The sequence below is a fragment of the Microtus pennsylvanicus genome, chromosome 6, assembly GCF_037038515.1.
Source record: "Microtus pennsylvanicus isolate mMicPen1 chromosome 6, mMicPen1.hap1, whole genome shotgun sequence".
Taxonomy (NCBI): Eukaryota; Metazoa; Chordata; class Mammalia; order Rodentia; family Cricetidae; genus Microtus; species Microtus pennsylvanicus.
The window spans coordinates 88,209,465-88,230,307 of record NC_134584.1 but is presented as its reverse complement, the minus strand read 5'-3'; the positions used below and the strand labels follow the sequence as shown (position 1 = coordinate 88,230,307).

Genomic DNA, 20,843 nt, shown 5'->3' with positions numbered 1-20,843 from the left:
TTCCATGACCCTGTAATACAGTTCTTCATGCTGGGGTGACCCCAACTATGAAATTATTTCATTGCTACTTCATAACTGCAATTTTGCTACTGTTATTAATTGTAATGTAAATATCTTATATGAGGGATATCTGATATGCAAGCCCCAAAGGGGTCATGACCCACAGGTTGAAAACAGCTGAATTAGATAGAGCCCTGGAGACAAAAGTTAGACACTATGCCTGCAGAGGCGCCCAGCATAGTGGGAAGACTGGCAAATGAATAAATAAGCACAGTTCAGCATACACTGACCATACACATACATTAGCAAACATAGCCTGAAAAACATCTGGGTCTATCTTGAGTGCGGAGAAGAGTTAGATGGCAAGAAACCAGCTAAAATGTAATGCACAGAGCAAACAGCTGAAACTAGACTTGCAGAATCATAAAACATGTTAAAGAAGCAATCACGATTCATTAATTCTAGAATACAAAGGCATAAGCAGTAAAAGTGGAAGCCCAGCGGATGGGCAGGAAGTCAAATCAGGACTCGCACTGCGATTTGGAGGTAGTCATGAACACTGAGAAGGGTCAAAGTCTTTGTTACATTTATTTCCAGGCTGGGCAGCTGGCAGTACTTAGGAGTGGAGGAATAAGAAATATGGAAATCAACTCAAAGCCATAAGAACAATTCAAAGAGAAAAGGTGACACCAGAACTACGTGTCTCAACTTTAGTACTATGGACATTTCGGGCAAATCACTCATGTGCGACATGGGCTAGTTTGCATCATTCTCAGCCTCCACTAATCTGATGCCAACTCAAGCAATAATAACAAAAAAAATCTATAGATCCTGTTCAGTCTAGTTTGGTAACAAAAGTGTTCAAGGTTATGAACTACCAGCTTAAGTCAAGGAGTAAGACTGAAGAAGGGGGAAATAAATATTAGGATTTCTGAAGAGGCTAACTCAGTCACATTTTGTGAATGATAAAATTGGTTAAATGGTTGGGGCTAGCAAGATGGTTCAGCGAGAGAGATTGACACTTGCTGTCAAGCCCAAGGGCTTTACTTCCATCCCCAGAGTCCACATGGTGGAAGCTGTCCTCTGATCTCCATATGCTCACTGTAGCATACTCACACATATGGGCATGCATGTGTGCGCGTGTGTGCACAGACACGCCCAGTCAGTAAAATGATTAATTTTTTAAAATGTGGTTAAGTGACGAGAAGAAACCTAGAGTGACTCAGATATGGGCCTAAATGGAGGCAGCGTGTAGGCCACCTACGTGAAGATGTGTGTCTAAGCAGCAGGTGCACATGTGCGCAGGGCACCCTAGGCACACTATGAGTCAGGGATAGAGCACATCATTAGCAACAATAGCCGTGAGAGCTTGGTAGGAAGAAAAGCACAATGACAGTGGATCACAAAAGTAGAAGATGGAAACTGACAAGGGGAGTAGGGATGGAGGGGAAGACGTGGCCATAGCAACCAGATACTCCAAAAGAGAGAACAGAGTTAATAAATACAGACACCAAGATGTTCAGGAAAACAAGGTGAGAGAAGCAATAATGACTCTGACCCAGCCACTGAAACTGCCTGAAATCAGTCAAGAGCTGGGAGGAGGCAATCACAGTGTCCCAAGTCAGGGTGGCTGTTTTGAAAGCTTGTGAGAACTTTTAGAGGTAAGGCTGGATTGACAGCTGACAGAGCAAGGCACTGAAGGTAGGCGTTGGGAGTTATAATTCAGAGGCTTTGCTTCAGCTCGACTGCCCAAGAAGCACATAGTTCATGCTGCCAGAGCCATGAGACACGCCTTCCTGCCTTGGTGGACTGTATCCCTTGGACTAGGAGCCAGAATTACTCTTTTACCACATAAATTGTTTCTGTCTCCAGTCCTGTAACCCAGTAAAATAACTAATACACTAGGTCTACACACAAAACACAAATCACGCTTTTCAGGGTGACGGTTATAGACAGAAGACAGAAGATGGACAAGAATAAGCACTGAGGGAGGTTTAGTTGTATCTTTAGTTATAGGCATTAATACGTTTATGCCAAAGGAAAAATTAAGTTGGGAGAACCAAAAGGGAGGGAAGGTAGAAGTGGGAAAGATGAGGAACAGAGTCATATGTCCTATCAGTGAAGAAAATGCTCAGTGGGCTTCCCAAGAAAATGAGTAAAAAAAAAAACAAAAACAAGGTGTACATACACAAAGAAATATATGTGTATGTGTCTGGATCTATGTAATATTTCTCCATATGTAATGTCTCAAGAAAGAGTGATGACATCTTCTGTGAGGTAAGACACAGAGGGTAAGCACTGATGAGGGGAAAGATGCAGTGGAGGCTGCCACACAGAGACAAGGGGTTAGCAGCAGGAATAAGGCAAAGAACTGAGAACCGGTGTCCAAGGTTGGTTTGCTTTTTAATAGGGGCTGTTCTATAGGATCACACAGCAGAAATGACAAGAATTGCAAGCAGTTACAAAACTGAGTCAGCATAGGGATCCTGGATTTGGGATGGCATGCACTCAGGCTGTGGCTTCCTCTAGCTGTAACCCGCAGGTGGAGGAGTAGGTGGAGGAGTACAAGCTGTTTTGTTTTGTGAGAGTGTCTCTCTCTGTAGCCCTAGCTGGCCTGGAACCCACTATGTAGACCAGATTGATCTAAAACTCACAGAGATTGCCTGCCCCTGCCCCTAAGTGCTGGCATTACACACGAAACACAATGCCTGGCTCAGAGTAATAGCTTTAATGAGATCATTTGCTTAATAACATAAAAGCAGATCACAGATAGAAACAAAACCATGTAAGAGAAATAGGCAAAAGACTGAAAATGCTAAAAGAATTATTTAACCAATGAATCCATGTGGCCCATGTGGTGAAAAGCATTAATACTATTTGAGCAGTTACTATGGATCAAGCCCAATTCTAAGCATCCATACATAAAATCATCCAACCCCCAGAAAAGCTCATGGTATAGGTGATATTATTTTTAGAAATAAATAATGTTTATTTATTATGGAGCAGGATCTTAAATCAAGAAGTGAGTCTCCTGGATCTATGCTTTCCACCATTTGCATGTGCTAGCATGGACCAGTTTGTGGTACCTTAATTTCAGCTGGTTTGTAATAGCGTCTGTTGGGATCTTCTAGTGATGTTCTGTACCCATCTCTCAAGAAACGTTTAAATCCATATTTTCCTTTTAATTTTCTGACCACTTTATCAAGTGTCTGGCTGAAGAGAACTTCATCGTCCAAGGCAAAGGCAGGGTAACTAATGCATGGGAGCAGGGCAGCGTCTGTGTTCTAGGGACATTAAGACAAAGAGACTGCTGTTTTAAAAACAAATAAATAGAGAGGCAGATAAGAAATAAAGAGACTGTGAGTGTCTGCGGTGACGTGACCAACACGATACAAGAAGAATCATATCAAAGTCAAAACCCTTATCAAGTGACAGCTACCTTAAGACAGATAGAAGTTTCTATGATGTGTTTCTGTAAGCCTGATAGAACAGATAACACTTTATCCATTAACAAAATGAATTTTCCATCTTCAATATTAGGCTGTAACTTAAAACTTATAACTAAACAGAATGTAAAAAATGTAATACTTATTACCACAACTTAGTTAGTACAGAAATTTGCCTACAATAGCGAAAAGGAGAAAACTAACAAAAGGCCCAACAACTGAGTAAATCAATAGCCATTAGAATTTACATTACAGAAGCAATTAGATTCATATTACAGAAATTTGTTTATTGAATGGAAACATGCTTGCCCATAAAAACCACTAACATAATTTTTAAGGCAAAAATTATGTTCACTAAAATATGTGGAAATGTATCAGAATGTTGCCAAAGACTATTTAAATGGTAGGCTAAATGGATAGAACATCATTAAATAAACAGATAATACTTCTTTATTGGTTTTGTATTCATTACAATCTGGCATTACTCATATAAAACAGTTAACTATTCTACTTGGTGTAGTTTTTGAAGGCAAAAACCATAAACAATCCCTGGGAAAATATACAGTCGGTACAAGAAGCATACAGATGTTCATCAGACAAAGAGTCAAACGTGGTCTGCTGCTGAGCCATGCTGAAAAGGAATTTTTTATATCCCATTATTAAAAAAATGATTCATTTGTTAAAAACAGAAAAACAATGTCTATTTTTCTGTGGTCTAACAAAAGACTCAAAGGACTGGACAGGTCTGCCTAACTGTTCACTTCCTGCCCAGCATCAGAGGCTAGAGAAGGAGACACGTCTCCACTGCATCGCCTTATCCTGCATGAACTCAGCACTGTAGTGTGCGCTCTTGACAGGCAGATAACAGCACAAGAACTGTAAAGGAGAACTCATTCTAGTCTGCGGCACATCATCTCACATGAGAGCGTGATTCTCGGGGTAGCAGTGAGCACAACGTCTGCCTGTTGCGATTGTGAGCGTCGAGATCCACAAATATAACTGACCAAGAACAGCCCTGGAAATCGAGAAAGAAACACATTTCAGAGAATTATAAACCATGTGGCATTCTTTCTGTGAGAAAAGACAATTCAAAAACTTTTTATCACTGAATGTAACTCTGTAAGAGATTATTAAAGATTAAATAAAAATATTATTATTATTATTAATATGTTTTACATATAAATAGATGCTTTGCCTGCATCTACTGTGCACCACATGACTGCCTGGTGCCCATGAAAGCCAGGAGAGGGCATCAGATCTCCTGGAACTGGAGCTACAGACAGTGTGAACATCTATATGACTGCTGGGAATTGGACTTGAGTCCTCTGGAAGAACACCCAGTGCTCCTTAGACATCTCTCTTGCCCTTTATTTTCTTTTTGTATGCTTTCAACATTTCCTGAATTTCTCGAAACAATAATATAATCATTAGATATTATTTTAATATTTTCCTCTTTTCTTATAAGTTGTCTAATACATTCATTTTAATGAAGAAACAGTTTAGCTACTATGATGAGATAAATCAAGAAATATCTTTGATAAATAAATCTGACTTGTGAACACCTATATAATTTTGATTATATTATCAAACTAAACAAGTTTAGGTAACAATCCAGAATTATGTATAAAAATATGTTACAGTACAAAGTGATGATAGAAGAATTGCAAGTAACAACACTGGCAACTCCTCTTCATACTTCTCATGGCTGGCTTCATGAAAAATCATATGTGGCTAGGGCTATCCGTCCAACTGAAGATGACAAACCCCGGCTCAACAGAGCAAAGAGAGAAAATCCAGTCTGCCACAGAAACCCATTTAATGAACAATTAGGCTATATAATTTCCCTACACTTAAAAAAAATGTTGAAGAGCAAGAAATTTGAATAAAAAGACATACATAAAAAAATGCCAATTGATCTGCAGCATTTAAGAAAAATTTTGCCATTTAGACATTAGTGCATTTCATAGTCAACAGCACAGGATAAATGAACGTAACTTTAATGGGAAGATGAATATTTTTAAAACAAATAAAGGATACTAGAAAGACTGCTTCCATTACAAAAAAAATACTCAAAAAATAAATGAGAAAAAACAGACATCATATATTTTAGGTTGTTTTAAAATCACATTCTAAATCTCATCCCAATTCTACCCAACATCAAAGACTCACACACTCTGAAACTTCAAAACCTGGACTCAATTCACCTGACTGAAATTTCTAGCCTAGGAGGACCAGCCAGGAAATCCGAGTGTCAGACTCACCAGTTATATATGCTTCCTGTTAACTCGAGTTCTCTGTGAGCATTACCTTGTAAACCAGAATGATTCCTCATTCAGAGCACCATCTTCAACAAGTCTCTAACTCTGGTAATGACTTGATAAAGGATGAGTGAGGCCCCCTCAATAGCTATACTGCAGCTGAACAGTCCTGGGCTCCCTACGTACCTACTGGCTTTAGAAAGCATTGCTAGTAGCTGCTCCCATCAGAGTACAACATATTCACTGTGATGTAAGCAATAATATATTTGAACACTGCTCCAGAACACACAACTGACCCAGTTGCAATTATTGTTGATTATATGAGAACCCTACAACTGGCTTGGGTGGGAAACTGGCACTAAGTCCCTGGGTCAGGGGAGAACCGAGGATCAAAGCCGGAGCCTGAATTCTGGCAGAAGCAGCAGCAAGCAGACAGAAGGAAGTAAATGGGTTAGGGGTCTGTGAAAACACGAAACAACAGGAGCTAACGTATCTGTAGGCCAATAACTGTCTGTCTGGAATAGGACCTTTAAAATATATAATCTATGAAAGGATAATTTCAAACAAAAAAAGCAAATTTGGTAAATCTCTCTATTATGTGATAAAACAGTAAACTACTATTTTCTGGCCACAAATAAGTAACTTAGTTATTTAAACTCATCAAGAATTTGTTGTGGTCCCAGTTTTTATCTGCCAGTCTTGAAGACACATGCCTAAGGAAAAATAATCTCATGAGGTGACACTTCCTAACACTGAGATGGAATATCAGTGAACTCTACATTTGTTTAAAAATATCTATCAAGGGGGAGGGGGGATATCTATCACACTATAGGCATCATGGCCCAGATTTCCAGGAGGGGAGGAAACAAAACTCAAACTATACAAGAGTTCGAAGCAAGTCTTTCATGTCACTGAGGAAAGCCCTCACAGAATTATCACCCGCACATTTCAAAGGGATGCAGATGTGTGCTCTGTTTTGAATCTGCAGAACATGAGCAATCTGTCATCACCAATTACAGATTCTGACCTAGCTGCATTTGTCAGGCTCTTGCCTCCCACAAATAAACACAACAAAAGGAAAAGACGTGTTATGGGAATTACTTGTGAGACCCTCTTAACTCTGGCCACTTGATATTTATTTTATGTGTATTAGTGTTTTGCTTGTATGTATGTTTGTGCCTCATGTGTATGCCTGCTGCCCACAGAAACCAGACGGGTTGCCAAATCCCCTAGAACTGGAGTTATAGTTGGTTGTAAGCTGTCATATGGGTGCAAGGATTAGAACCTGGCAGAGCTCTTAACCACTGAGCCATCTCTCCAGTCCCCAGATTGATTTTTTAGCCTCTGCTCTGTAAAACCACAGCTCTGTAGCTATGTTGACCCTACCCAGAACCTCCTTACAACTAACAGCTCAATCTTTCTGTTCAAGTTAGTATCTGCCATTGCTTGTTCTAATAGAGACACAGATGACTGAACTTGACCATCACCATGGACACGAGCTTTAGCAGCATGGAAGGCTGTCCTCTACCCTTCGGCCTCATGACCAGAACAAACACTTCTGAGACTACTGAAATACTTGTTGATCTGATAGTTTCTGTTTCATTTTTCACTTTTTCATGTACACTTTGGTACGTCAATTGGCTGCTTTTAGGTTTTGTCTCACCTAACAGGCTTTTATGACTGTCTTTTTTCTGTATCTGTTCCCATTACTACTTGTGTGGCTAAAGGAAAAAGACCTAATTTGCTTCTATTTCTACCTGCAATAACAAATGAATAGCCCATTTAGTAACACTTAACTATGTGTTATGTTAAAAAAACAGCCATGTTCTTGACTGCAGTTTAGAATTCCTGAGCATTAAAACTCTAGGGCGGCTATAGCTTCTTTTATACCAAGTCAGGAGGGAGCCTAGCTGTCATGACTGCTTTTTGAATTCCTGTAATGTTTCTAATGTGCACACAAGATTGAAAACCACATTCAGAAGTAATATTGGCAGAACATTTATAGCTAAGACTCAAAATGCCTGTTTAGGCAGGTTTCAGAAAGAGTTCAGCTTTGCTAATCAGGCAGGGACAGCAGTCACAGGGACGGTGTGGACATGCCTGGAGAAGAGGGGCACTGGGAAACAGCATCATGGCCTCAGGTTCTTCAAAGGGAGGTACACCGTGACCAAAACCAAGCCAATCACTACAGCCCGGACACTCAGCCTGACTCATTTTCTCATTGGCAGCTAGGCAGGTCTGACCTTTCCAAATTGCTGTTATACTAAACGCTTCTGCTTTAATCCAGGAAGCCTTGAGAAACTCTAGAGGAGTCTTGGTTCAGCCCAATTTGTTAACTTCCTTATCAGGGTTCCTTTTCTGATCACTTTAGCAGAGCCCACTGTTCCTGGGGTCAAGGACATCACAATAAAACTCACAGAATCAACTAAACTGGACTCACAGGCCCTCACAGAGACTGAACCAACAACCAGGGAGCCAGCATGGGGCTGATCTGGACCCTCTGCATGTATGTTACAATTGTGTAACTTGGTCTTATGGGACTCCTAACAGTGGGTGCAGGGGCTGTCTCTGACTGTTCCCTGCTTTGGGACCCTTTTCTCCCAACAGATTGCCTTGTCCAGCCTTAACAGGAGAGGAGGTGTCTGGTCTCACTGCAATTTGATATGCCATGACTGGTTGATGTTGATGGGGGTGGGAGGCTGCCCTTTTTTGAAGAAAAAGGGAGGAGGAGTGGATAGGAGGGGAATGGGGAACTGCAGTCAGGATGTAAAAACAAACAAACAAATAAAAAAATACCACTACCATCAAATGAAAGTTAAACCTTAATTGGCAAATTATTTCAAAGCAAAGCTGCTCAAGCATGGGCGGCCACATACATTTCAGATAGTCATAAATTTTAAGGAAATGACTTTGATAACAGACAGTAAAATTACATGAACATGCAATTAATCAATTATTTTTTTTTACCTGGTTTCCAAAGAGGTTAAATCCATTAATTGCTTCTAAGGCTGCTTTTGCTAAACCAACAGAGCTACAGAGAAGGAAAGACATTGTTTTAATTTTATTTTTTATGCTAATCACCCCTGAAAACTGTTTTGAGGTTATCCTTGATTTAGATTCTACCACTAAATGGAGCAATTTTCTTTCCATTCATGAACTCCAGATAGAATGGTGAACTTGGGGGTGAGCCTCGTGCAGTCACCGCCCAGCTGGACATTCCTCAGATCAATGGAACGGGCTCTTCGGATGTCAATTCTGAGCCTTACACCAGACACCAGAATTTTGTGTGTCATATACCTATTACAGAATGCAATTTGGCATAGTCACTCAAATATGCACTTTCTAGGATCCAATAAAATCGGAATTACTTTATGTTCACAGAATTACCGATCACCGTAGCTCTCATTCTGGGCAATATTCTCTGTAATAAAATGAGTGCTATTTCCCTCAGTGTCCCACTCCTTTGGCCTCTCAGAGGCTACATATAACTGAAAATGACTCATTCCATTAAAAATACAACGTTCTATACAAGTGTTCCAACAAGAGTGGATTTTCATCCTTGCTCAGATCATGCCTGTTTCTGGTGGAACTGAAGCTCTCAAGTCCAGTTTACTTTACTTCGCGCACATCTGTATTTGTTTTACACAGAGCTCACATCATTGAAAATCAACAAACTGTCATCAAGTCCGTATTTCTCTATATAGTCTCCAAATAGCAGCAGCGAGGAACATGCTAGGAATGCCAGTTTTCACTCTCCGGTGGGGGGAGGACTGTCCCAATAAATCATGTTTAAAGCCCTCCAAGTGTTTACATCATGTCAAATTTCAGAATGATTGGCTGAGCGTGTGGCTCTGCTGCAGGACCCCATCCTCAGGGTACAGCATGGCAGTTGCTATCTTAATCAGAGCATGTGTGACTACACACAAGAGATGGGGAGGGGCATTACACCCTCACCCGAAATCCCAGCCCTCTTCTGATTAGCTCCCCTCTGCCCCAGCATATCTAATTCTGGTCAGATGCATGTGGCTTGTGGAGATGCCCAAGTACAGAGGGTAGAAGGCGAACTGAAGTGGGGGTCAGAAGAGTCACTCCAACTATGCAACTGTGACACCGTCATTCATGCTGGAGTGGGGTGTTCTGGTGATGCAGCTACTGTGGTCACGGATGTTCCCATAACTACCCAGCACCTTGCTCCTGTAAGTACGGTAAAGTCACTGGCTCACCAAGTTGAACACAGATGCAGTGCTCATTGGTTAGAGCCCTGTCTATGGTGAGCAGTAGTTTACCCACATCTCTCCTAGGAAAAGTTCATTGAACAAGCTCAATGCTTCCTACTTTAAGGCCTCGGACTCTTTTGGGACCTACTAAAAACTGAACAAATTAATGAATAAATTAGAACTGTCACACTAAGCTATTTATTACTGCCATATCAGCACTTATAGATATTCATATAAACTGTTCTCAAACAATTTATTGTAAGACAAAAAGTGATTAAACACTTTAAAATTGATGTGGTTGGGAGAGTGAAATGGGAATGGTATTCCTTGTTCTCATTACGTATAACAAAATCCCAGACATTACAAATAGACAAACATATTAAGGCTCAAAAGACAAAGAAAGCAGCTAGGCCATAATCTTCAGAACTTCAGAAACAACAATGTAGTAATTTCCCTGGGTTTCCTTCTTTGCCTTATAGACTGACAGCTACAGATAAACTGAAAATGCAGAGAGACATACCAACTAAACAAGGCTCATGACTAACTACCCTGGAGTATGCAGTGCAGTAGCAGAGGCAGGAACAAGATGCATGAGAGACTGTACCCTGGAAAGTTGTGCTGTGACCCCCACACCACTTCCCATGGCACAGCATATGTTCATACAAACACATGCGCTCTCTCTCTCTCTCTCTCTCTCTCTCTCTCTCTCTCTCTCTCTCACACACACACACACACACACACACACACAATTATGTGGCAAAAGAACTCTCTCTTTTTTTTTTTGGTCCAGGTTCTTTGATGTTCTGTGCTTCTGGTACCTTTATAGGCATGTCCTTCCTTAGGTTGAGAAAGTTTTCTTCTATGAATTTTTTGAATATGTTTTCTGCACCTTTAAGCTGTGATTCTTCTCCTTCTTCTATCCCTATTATTCTTAGGTTTGGTGTTTTCATGGTGTCCCAGATTTCCTGGATGTTTTGTGTTATGAATTTACTGAATTTAATATTTTGACCCGTAAATCTATTTCCTCTATCGTATCTTCAACACCTGAGATTCTCCCTTCCATTTCTTATATTCTGTTGGTGATGCTTACATCTGTAGTGCCTGTTCGGGTTCTCAGATTTTCTATTTCCAGAATTCCCTTGGTTTGTGTTTTCTTTATTGTTTCTATTTCAATTTTCAAGTCTTGAACCATTTCCTTCACCTGTTTGTTTTTTCTTGGCTTTCTCTAATGGATTTATTGATTTCTTCCAATTTTTTTGTTTGTCTTTTCTTTGACTTCTTTAAGGGAATTTTTCTTTTCCCCTTTAAGAGCCTCTATCAGCTTCATAAAGTAATTTTTAAGTTCATTTCCTTGTGTTTCAGTTGCATTGGCATGTTCAGGTCTTGCTGTTGTAGGATTACTGAGTTCTGATGGTGCTATATTGCTCTTTCAATTGTTGAATGTATTCTTACACCTGTGTTTACTCTTTTCTTCCAACTAGTGTGGTCCATGCCTGTGCTTGTTCTTCCAACTGTGGTTTGCACCTGTGCCTATGTAGTCTGCTGTTTTTCCAAGTGTTGTGGTTTGCCACCTGTGCCTATGTAGTTTGCTGGGGTTGCTGGGGGGAGAGGTGTTGGTTACTGGGAGGATGTTCAGGTGCATGGGGTAGCAGGGTGGATCTTGGAGGGACAGTGTCCAGTGAGTGGCAAAGTTGGGGGCACAGCCTGGAGGCAGGTATCTCCCGTGCTTGCAGGCTGGTAGGGACTGCACACACACACACACACACACACACACACACTCACTAGAACTATAAAAAAGGTTTCTCTATTTGATACCAAGGACCAGGAAACAGCAATCATTTAGATAATAGCCATCCCACTGAGATAAAACTATGATGGTGCCCTAGTCAGTCCAATGCATGCTCAGTCTCAACATCCTCAGCTTCTGTGATGCCAAGAAAGTAAAGAGAGAAAGCCAAGGGTTCAAGATGGATGGTAAGAGCACTTCCCAATCAACCTTGGTATCAGCAGAGACTCTGGGCTCTCACCACCCCCATGATTAAATTAAAGAAGTGAACATTTCTTTCCTATTAAGATGGTGTCAGAAGTGACCTAGTAGAGAGGCATGCAGTTAAGAGCAGCTGCTGCTCATCCTGAGGCCCTTAATCAGTTCCTAGCACTCTCATCGAGTGATTCCCAACTGCATGGAACTACAGCTCTAGAGGATTTAATGCCCTCTTCTGGACTCTGGGGGCATCTGTACACATGTGCACACAAACACACAAATAAATGAAAATAAGAAATCTTTAAAAAATAAATTAAAAGAAAATGAAGAGTTAAACTACAATTTAACTACATACTGCCAGTGAAAATCTCATTTCAAATATAACAGTACAGGCAGAAAGAAAGTAAATGATTAGTAAAAGGTATACGTCATGTAAGCACTATTCAAAAGAAAACAGTATGAATACAATAATAATAGATGAAGACAACTTCAAAGCAAAGAAAATTATCAGAGAGACATTATATGATAAAAGAATCGATGCAACAAGAAGACATAGTAGTGCTAAGTATATATATGAACCAACCACAGGACTTCAAGGTACACGAAGTCAAAGTGACAGAACAGAGAACCATCAAAGGACAGTCACACTGGAGACATCAATGATCTTCTTTAACAAGCTGATAGAACAAGGGGGTGAATCAGTATGGATACAGGAGGACTGAATGCCACTACCACTGGGAACTGGGATACAGGAAGACTTAATGTCACTACCACTGGAAACTGGGATACAGGAGGAATTACTGCAGCTACCACTGGGAACTGGGATACAGGAGGACTTAATGTCACTACCAATGGGAATTGGCTTTTAGAATGATCTATATAAGGCAAACCACACAAATAATTAAAAGTTTGTTATTTCAGTCTACTCTATTTATTGTTGTTGCTTGCATGTACATATAATGTGTGTGTACCATGGTGTGTGCGTGGAGGCCAGAGGACAACTTCTCATGTTGTTTCTCTCTGCATACCCTTATGTGGGTTTTAAAGATCAAATTCAGGTTGTGAGGCTTTCAAAGCAGACTTTTCACACACCAAATCATCGCATTGACCCCAAATACACATCTTTTTTTAAAAAATATTTATTTATTTACTTATTATGTATACAATATTCTGTCTGCATGTATGCCTGTAGGCCAGAAGAGGGCACCAGACATCATTACAGATGGTTGTGAGCCACCATGTCGTTGCTGGGAATTGAACTCAGGACCTTTGGAAGAGCAGGCAATGCTCTTAACCGCTGAGCCATCTCTCCAGCCCAAATACACATCTTTTAAAAGTATATGCTAATATACACCAACACAGACTATACACTGGCCATAAATGGAAGCCTCAAAAATAAAAATGACTTAAGTCATATTGTGTTCTCTGTTAACAGTGGAATGAGTGAAGTTGGTAGCAGAGAAATAACAGAATCTGACTGTTCTCTCATAGTAGGTCTAAAAAGGCACACCCTTGCAATAGCCACAGGGCTCACAGAGAACATCCCCAGGAAATAAAAGAAACAATGGATACAGCCAACATATGTCAAAACATGTATGGAAAAGCTAAAGTAAAATTGGGAGAGAAATTTTATAGCATGTATTTAGAAGAGATTCAAATCAATTATCTAAACCTTTACCTTAGTTAAGCCTTCACCAGAAAAAGAGCAAATCAAACCCAAATGATATCAAGAACAGAAATCAATGAAATTCAAGACCAAAAAAAGTCAGAAAAGTTATGAAATAATGAGCTGGTTTTTAAAAAAAGCATCACTAACTAAAATTGACAAATATCTAGAAAGACTAGCAAAAAAACCAAAATGATAGACACAGTGACTAGTAACAAACACCAGAGACACTACAGATATCAAATGGATAATAAAAATACTCTACATGCATAAATCTGCAACTTAGAAACTCCATAGTCCCCAGAAAAGCAAGAAAACACAAACTACCACTATTTTTCTCAATAGGAAATTAATAAATTATTAGGAGGTCTATGCACAACAGAAGAAAGCAATTTATAATGGGAGGTTAGGGAGAGTCAATGGGAAGGAGGAGGAAAAAAATAACACTAAGGATGTTTGAAATAACCACAGGGAATTTTACATTAGTCTAAAATAATATATAATATGTTTAAGTATACACACACACACACACACACACACACACACACACACACACACATATATATATGAATGAAGTTATGGTTATGTCATTTGGGAAAATAATGCTTCTCCCAAGAGCCACAGACTATCAAAAATCCCAGCACCAATCATGAAAAACCTCCTTTAGAGTTTGCTAGGGGGATCCAAGAAAACCCCCAAATAATAACAATGTAGGCTATTGCTGTTGCCTTTGGTTGCCTCCCAGAAATTGAGCGTAGGACCGTGTAGCTAAAGACATCACCAACTTTGGACACAGGACTTGGAGGACTCAAGCTTGATCTGACCCCAAAACTTCCTTTTTGAGGACTAGCTTTCACAGTATTAGAAGGTCTATGCAAGCTGCCAACAGAAGAAAGCAATCAATAGTCCTGTCCTGCCTTGACCCCTATGAATCATAACAATGATTAGCAGGGCAGGATGTCCTTGAAGGTGGCATTTATGTTTCAGGAGTAACCAACAATTATCTAATGGGACTTAAAGCCATTAGATATCTAGCCAACCTAGTGAGGTCCTGGGTCTTAAGAGAGCAGAACCTACTGCGGCTGCTGCTTCCTGAACAGCATTCCTCGTGCGTACCCTTATACCCACAGATAGTGTAGGTCTTAGCCTTCATCAGAGAAGCTTCCTTTTTCGAGCAGATGGAGACCATGACAGAATGCCACAAAAAGTCAAAATACAAACAGCAACTGGCCATGGAGTGTCCAGTCCCAGTTAATACATCTACAACAGAACTCTTATACCAAAGACTCGTGGAACATTGTGGAAAAAGGAGAAGAAACATCATAAGAACCAGAGGACCAAGAAGCCTACCGTTGTCTGTAATCTACAGATATGACAGGAAAGGTACACCCATGAAATTTCAACAATACGGCTGCTTAAACAAAATCTGAACAATGGCAATGCCAGCCAACATGTCAACACAGGGGAAACCCTAAGAGTCCACCTTAAATGAATGACAGGCAATTAACAAGTGCTGAGAGAAGAATTATCCTTCCCCGAGGAGGGGCCCCTAAATGGTTACTATACCAAGTAGTCAGTCCTAAAATAAGCTACATACAAGCAACACTGAACAGACCCAGTAGATTGTATTTGTGTGTGTGTGTGTGTGTGTGTGTGTGTATATCCATTTATATATGCAATAATAGTAATTCAAGAAAAAGAGGCCACAAATTTTAAGGAGAATGGATAATACAAAGAGTGTTGGATGGTATAAAGTAATGTAATTATAATTTAATTAGAGAAATAAAGGTCAAGACAAAATTTTGAGGACTATAGGATTTCATTAGATTTATGCCAAATATTTAAAATGAATAATAGAACACAATTCTCCCATGTAGAATTCATGTTATGAAGAAAACATTACCTTGACACCAAAAGATATACATAAGATACAAAATAAAGTCTATATCCTATATACCTCTCCTGAACATATCCATTAAAATCCTCAACAACATTCGACAAGGTATTAAATGAACTTTCATTATAACTAAGTGGGAATTATTCCAGGGATACAGCCTCGTTTAATAATAAAAAGGTCATTCGATGTAATCTATCATATCAACACTCTATGGCCATATGGTTATATCAACCAATGGATAAAAAGGCATCTAGAAAAAACGCAGTGCCTGTTCATAAGAAAAGTTCTCAATAGCTAAAAATGAAATTTGATCTAAAGAAATCCCACAGCTAATATTCAATTTCCAAAAGACTTGACTATCTGTATGAGAAGTCTATTAAAAAAGATGTCAAAGCTCATCAAAATCCCAACAAGACTTTTGTAGTTACAAACAAGATTACTCTGTATTTATATGAAGAATATAAAAATAATTGCAAAAATCAAAAAATAAAGTGAAGGAAGCAGTCTATTCCATTTCAAAATTTATTATACTACTGTATAATTGTATTGAAGTCCACATGGTACTGGTAGATGACGGACACACAACTCAGCAATAGATCTGATATGCATGTCCATTTAAAAGTTATTGATAATAAATTATTATCTATATGTGTATATGTGTATACATACATGTGGACATATGTACTGTGTGCCATGGCACATGTGTGGTGGGAAAAGAACAACTTTGTATTGGAGATTCCAGGGAGTAAACTGAGGCCTTCAGGTTGCATGAGAAGCATTTTTACTTGCTGTGCCATCCTGCCAGGCGTATGCTCATGTCAATCAATTAACTAATTGAATTTATTTTGTCACGCTAGTGTTCAAACTCCAGGCCTTAAGCATGGTAGGTAAGTGATCTACTGAGCTATACTGCCCCATTTTATTCTTAAGAGTGAAACATGAAGACAGTGTATGGAGTTCAATATCCAAACAGGCAAATAAAAAAAAAACTTTTCCAATCTCAATTTTCACACTTTATAGCAAATTACCTGAAAACAGATCATGAATGTAAAACTATGAAACTTTATGTGTCGGGGGTGTGTGTGTGGAGAAAATCTTCAGGATCAAAGAGCTATCAAACACCACATCAAAAGCGTAAAGCATAAAATTAAGAATTGATGAACTAATCTTCGTTGGAATGAACAACTTTCCCTTTACAAAAGTAATAATGTATTACTATTAGAATGCGCAGGATGGAGAGATGACTCAGCAGTTTACAGTCAGTTCAGCTCCTAGCGCACACATGGCAGCACCAACCATCTGCAACTCAATTCCAGGGGATCCAATGCCTTTTCTGACCTCTGAAGGCTCCTGTGTGTATGTGGTACTCAGACACATACACATATACATAAAATAATTTTTAATTTTTTGAAGATAGGATGAGATGCTGTGGCTATAACACAGGGCAGAGCCCTTGCCTAGTGAGCATGAGGTCCTAGGTTGAGTCCCCACGACCCCAACAAATAAATAAACACTGGTATACAGATTATAAAAAGAACTCTCAAAACTCAGCAAAAAAAAAAATCTAAAAAAAAATCTAACTAGAACACTGACAAAAATATAGAGAAACATTTTTGCCGAAAAGGATATATAAACCACAAATAAACACATGAAAAGATGTTCAACATTATCAGCCAATGGGAAAGCCACATAAAGACAGAATTAGGCATCATTATAAGCCAGCTAGACTGGCTAAAATAAAAACTACTGACGAGACCAAGATAGAGACACACCACATCATCACTGTTGTTGGAAAAGCAAGTTTATACGTGTATTCTAGAAGGGCCTGCAAATTTCTGGACAAAAACCTAACCATGTAACTATGATATGCATATAATAACTAAGTATAAAATATCCTATATACTATGCATTGAGCCCAATATCACTTCACACAAAACCTGTATGATGCAGTTTCCTTTTGTGATGCTTGTGCTTCAGGCATCAGATCCTAGAAACCATCACCTAATCCTAGGTCACAACTGCTTTGCTTAGCTTCTTTCCGGCCAGCTATAGTTCTCCATATTATATACAGTCTTTGAGCTACATCAAGTTTATTTCTGTACATGGTGTGAAGCAAAATCCATATCTACCTATTGGTTTGCATGTGGCTATCCATTTGTCACATGATTCCATACCTAAGAGACTATTCTTAATTGGGTTATTGCACTATCAAAACAAATTGACCATATATGAATAGATTTACTTCTGGACTGTTAATTCTATTCATCTATGTCTATTTGTATCGACAAATCTCACCATCTTAAATTACTGTAGCTTTGTAGTGAGTTTTGTTTTGGTGGAGAGGGGACTATTTTATCTTTTTTTTTTTTTTTTTGAGTCAGGGTCATATGAAGCCCAAACTAGCCTCAAATTCACTATGTAGCCATGATCTTGAACTACTAATCTGTCTGCCCCTGTTTCCTTCCACCTTACAAGTGCTGGTATTAGAAACATCAATTTTGTTTTGCTTAGTGTGGGTCCCAAATACTCAGGAGGCTGAATCAGGAGGACCATTTAAGTCTAGCAGCTGAACCATTTGTAAACTTAGCAAAGGCAGTGGGGCTGGGGAGGAGGGGCAACTGAGTGGCTATAAAACGATTTGTAAATGGTTTTACAAAAGAAGTAAACACTGTATCTTAATTAAAATACACATTTACTGCTTACGTATATTTTAATCTTCTTTCCAAATATAATTAAATAAGTAATTAGACATGCTATAAATCGACAAACACACTAATTAACTAACTAGTTATTTAAATCTCTGGCAACAGCAACTTATTTCTATTGTGATCTCACATTTAACTGACAAATAATACATGCTGTTGGGAGAATTAAGAAATACTTCAATGGCAGAAGGAATTCATGATCCAGTTATGAGTTGTTGACTGTATTAAGTGACTGTGCAATAGAACATATGCTGAGAAGATCACTGCAAGGTGATATCACAAGTTTTCTTCCAGAGTCCATTTAAGAAAGCTAAAATACAGCAATAATTACTTAAAGGTAGTTTGTAACAAAATGATTTGTAATAAAAAACAAATAATTTCTAGAGAAGATGATAAAATTAAAGCTAGTTAATTAATAAGATACCAGGAAACCTACACATTGCCAGGCTGAAACCAGGCTCACAAACTTCTGCTTAGACCACTTGGTCTTAGCTCCCTGAGCTGTTCAATCGTATTTATAGGACAAGGACTTTACAGTATTGCAAATCCAACTGTTGCTTACAAATGCTCCATATGAAAAATGCATAAAATGAAGCAGAATGATAGAGAGATGTTTATAGTCAAATTAGAAAACAAAAAGTTACTTAAGAGTTCCTAAGTAAGCCAGGCATGGTGCTATACCCCTTTAATCCCAGCACTTGGAGGCAGATGCCAGTGGATTGCTGTGAATTTTAGGCCAGAGCTACTCAGTGAGATTCTGCTTCAAAAGAGAGAGAGAGAGAGAGAGAGAGAGAGAGAGAGAGAGAGAGAGAGAGAGAGAGAGAGAGAGAGAGAACAAAAACAATTTAAAAAACACCAACTAGTTAACTTAACTAATTAATGCCATAGGAATAAAAAGGAATCAAACTATTACTTACCTAATATTTTTTCTTTACTAGAAAACAAGGAGAACAGAATATAAAACTTTTAAAACTTAATTGGATTTTAATTCTTTTACTTCTAATGTCATCTTTAATTTCAAACACAAGAGTTACTGAGGAAGCAAGGGGATGATGTGGTTGACTGGGAGAGTCTATTTAGGAGTCAGTGCTGGAAAACTGTCCCTTAAGGCTAGGGTTAGGGTTCAATGGATGCTTTAGCAGTAAAACTTGACTTTTCGCCAAGAAAAGGAGTCCAGGCTTAAACGCAGCCCCAGAGGCAATTTGAGATTAGTTGGATATGCAAGCAGAGTTGAGAACTGATACTGCTATAAATAGAACCAAGGTGCTATTGGCCTCAGGAACAAACAGGAGAGCAAGGAGGAACTTGGTCTGGTGGATCCCAGGTGTCCTGGGAGAAACTGAAAGTTCAGACTCAGAAAAAAACCAAATCAGCAGAAAAAGCATGCGCCCAGCAAATGAGATGACTCAGGAGACGTTTAAGAGAAGTGGTAAATTTGGAGCAATTAATGGAGCCTTCTACTGAAGCTCTGGGAAGGGTGGGGCTGCACTTGATGGAGTTCAGATGAAGGAATGAAGAGTATGGTTGAAAAACGACAATCTGGGGCATATCTAAGAAATATTAAGTGTAGACTAGAAAGCAGAATGTCAAGAACTAAAGATGACCTTGTAACCACAGTGTAGTGGCTTTATGTTTCACCCTAGTATTCTTGACCTGGAATCTAGTTCTGATTCTATCATTTACAATGAGTATAATTTAAGGGGGAAAATTATACACCCCTCCAAACTTTACCTTTTCCCTTTATAAAAGGGGCAAAGGGGCTAAGGCTCTCTGTATGATTGAAATACATATTTGATAACACTTCAATACCACAGACTGCAATTATTAAAGAATTGATAAGCATAGATGTAAAAGGGGGGACTGCAGAGTAGTCTCAGAACATGGAAATGAGTTTTTCAGTGGCGCAGGGACCGAAGCCTTCTGCATACAAAGTGCAGCTTAGAAGGGCATTGCTCAGTGTGCCAAGAGAAGGAAGAGCCAAAGCTTCAGCAACAGTCACATCCCCCATCCTCCACTCCATCTTCTGCTGCTACAGAGATCTATAAAGCGCAGACACAGGAGTGGCAAAGACTCCAAAAAGTAAGGAGAGTATACATACCACGAGCATTGCTACACACAGACAGATGCCTGATCCAAGAGAATCACAGTGACCATGAGTTTAGAACAATGCACTCACTGGCCTGGGCCTTGCCAAGTTGGCTAGGCTGGTTGACCAGCAAGCCCCTAAGATCTACTTGTCTTTGCCTCCCCAGTGCACCACCCACACCCTGCATTTTAACAGGAGACCTGGTTATCAAAACAGGTCCTCAGTTCTAAGGCAAGCACTTTAACAACCCCAGCGATAGATGCTAATACTGACGCCCCACCCTACAAACAGGATTTGGGTAATTGACTAAAGGGTTCTGTTAGACTCAACTAGTTGTGCTGGTTCGAATGAGAATGGCGTAATGAGATTAAGCACTCATATATTTGAATGCTTAATCACCAGGGAGTGTTACTGTTTGGGAAGCCATATGAGGTATGACCTTACTGGAGGAGATGTGTCACTGGGATTGGGTTTTACGAATTCAAAAGCCTAAACCGACATCCCCTCTCCCCCGCCCCGCCCTGCCCCCGCCACCAGCCACCTGCTACCTGCAGGTCAGTATATAATGCTTTCAGCTACTGCTC

At 39.5% G+C, this 20,843-nt stretch overlaps 1 protein-coding gene across 8 annotated transcripts in view; it reads right to left on the bottom strand.

The window, feature by feature from the left end:
• Positions 1–20,843, bottom strand: part of Phkb (phosphorylase kinase regulatory subunit beta) — a 174,183-nt gene that overhangs the window by 85,688 nt on the left and 67,652 nt on the right. For all 8 annotated transcript variants that reach the window (XM_075976785.1, XM_075976787.1, XM_075976790.1 and 5 more), the window contains 3 exons: positions 8,672–8,735; positions 4,366–4,461; positions 3,087–3,284 (listed from right to left, as the gene is read on the bottom strand). In XM_075976785.1, coding sequence (XP_075832900.1) covers positions 3,087–3,284; positions 4,366–4,461; positions 8,672–8,735 — 358 coding nt within the window. The remainder of the gene's footprint in view (positions 1–3,086; positions 3,285–4,365; positions 4,462–8,671; positions 8,736–20,843) is intronic.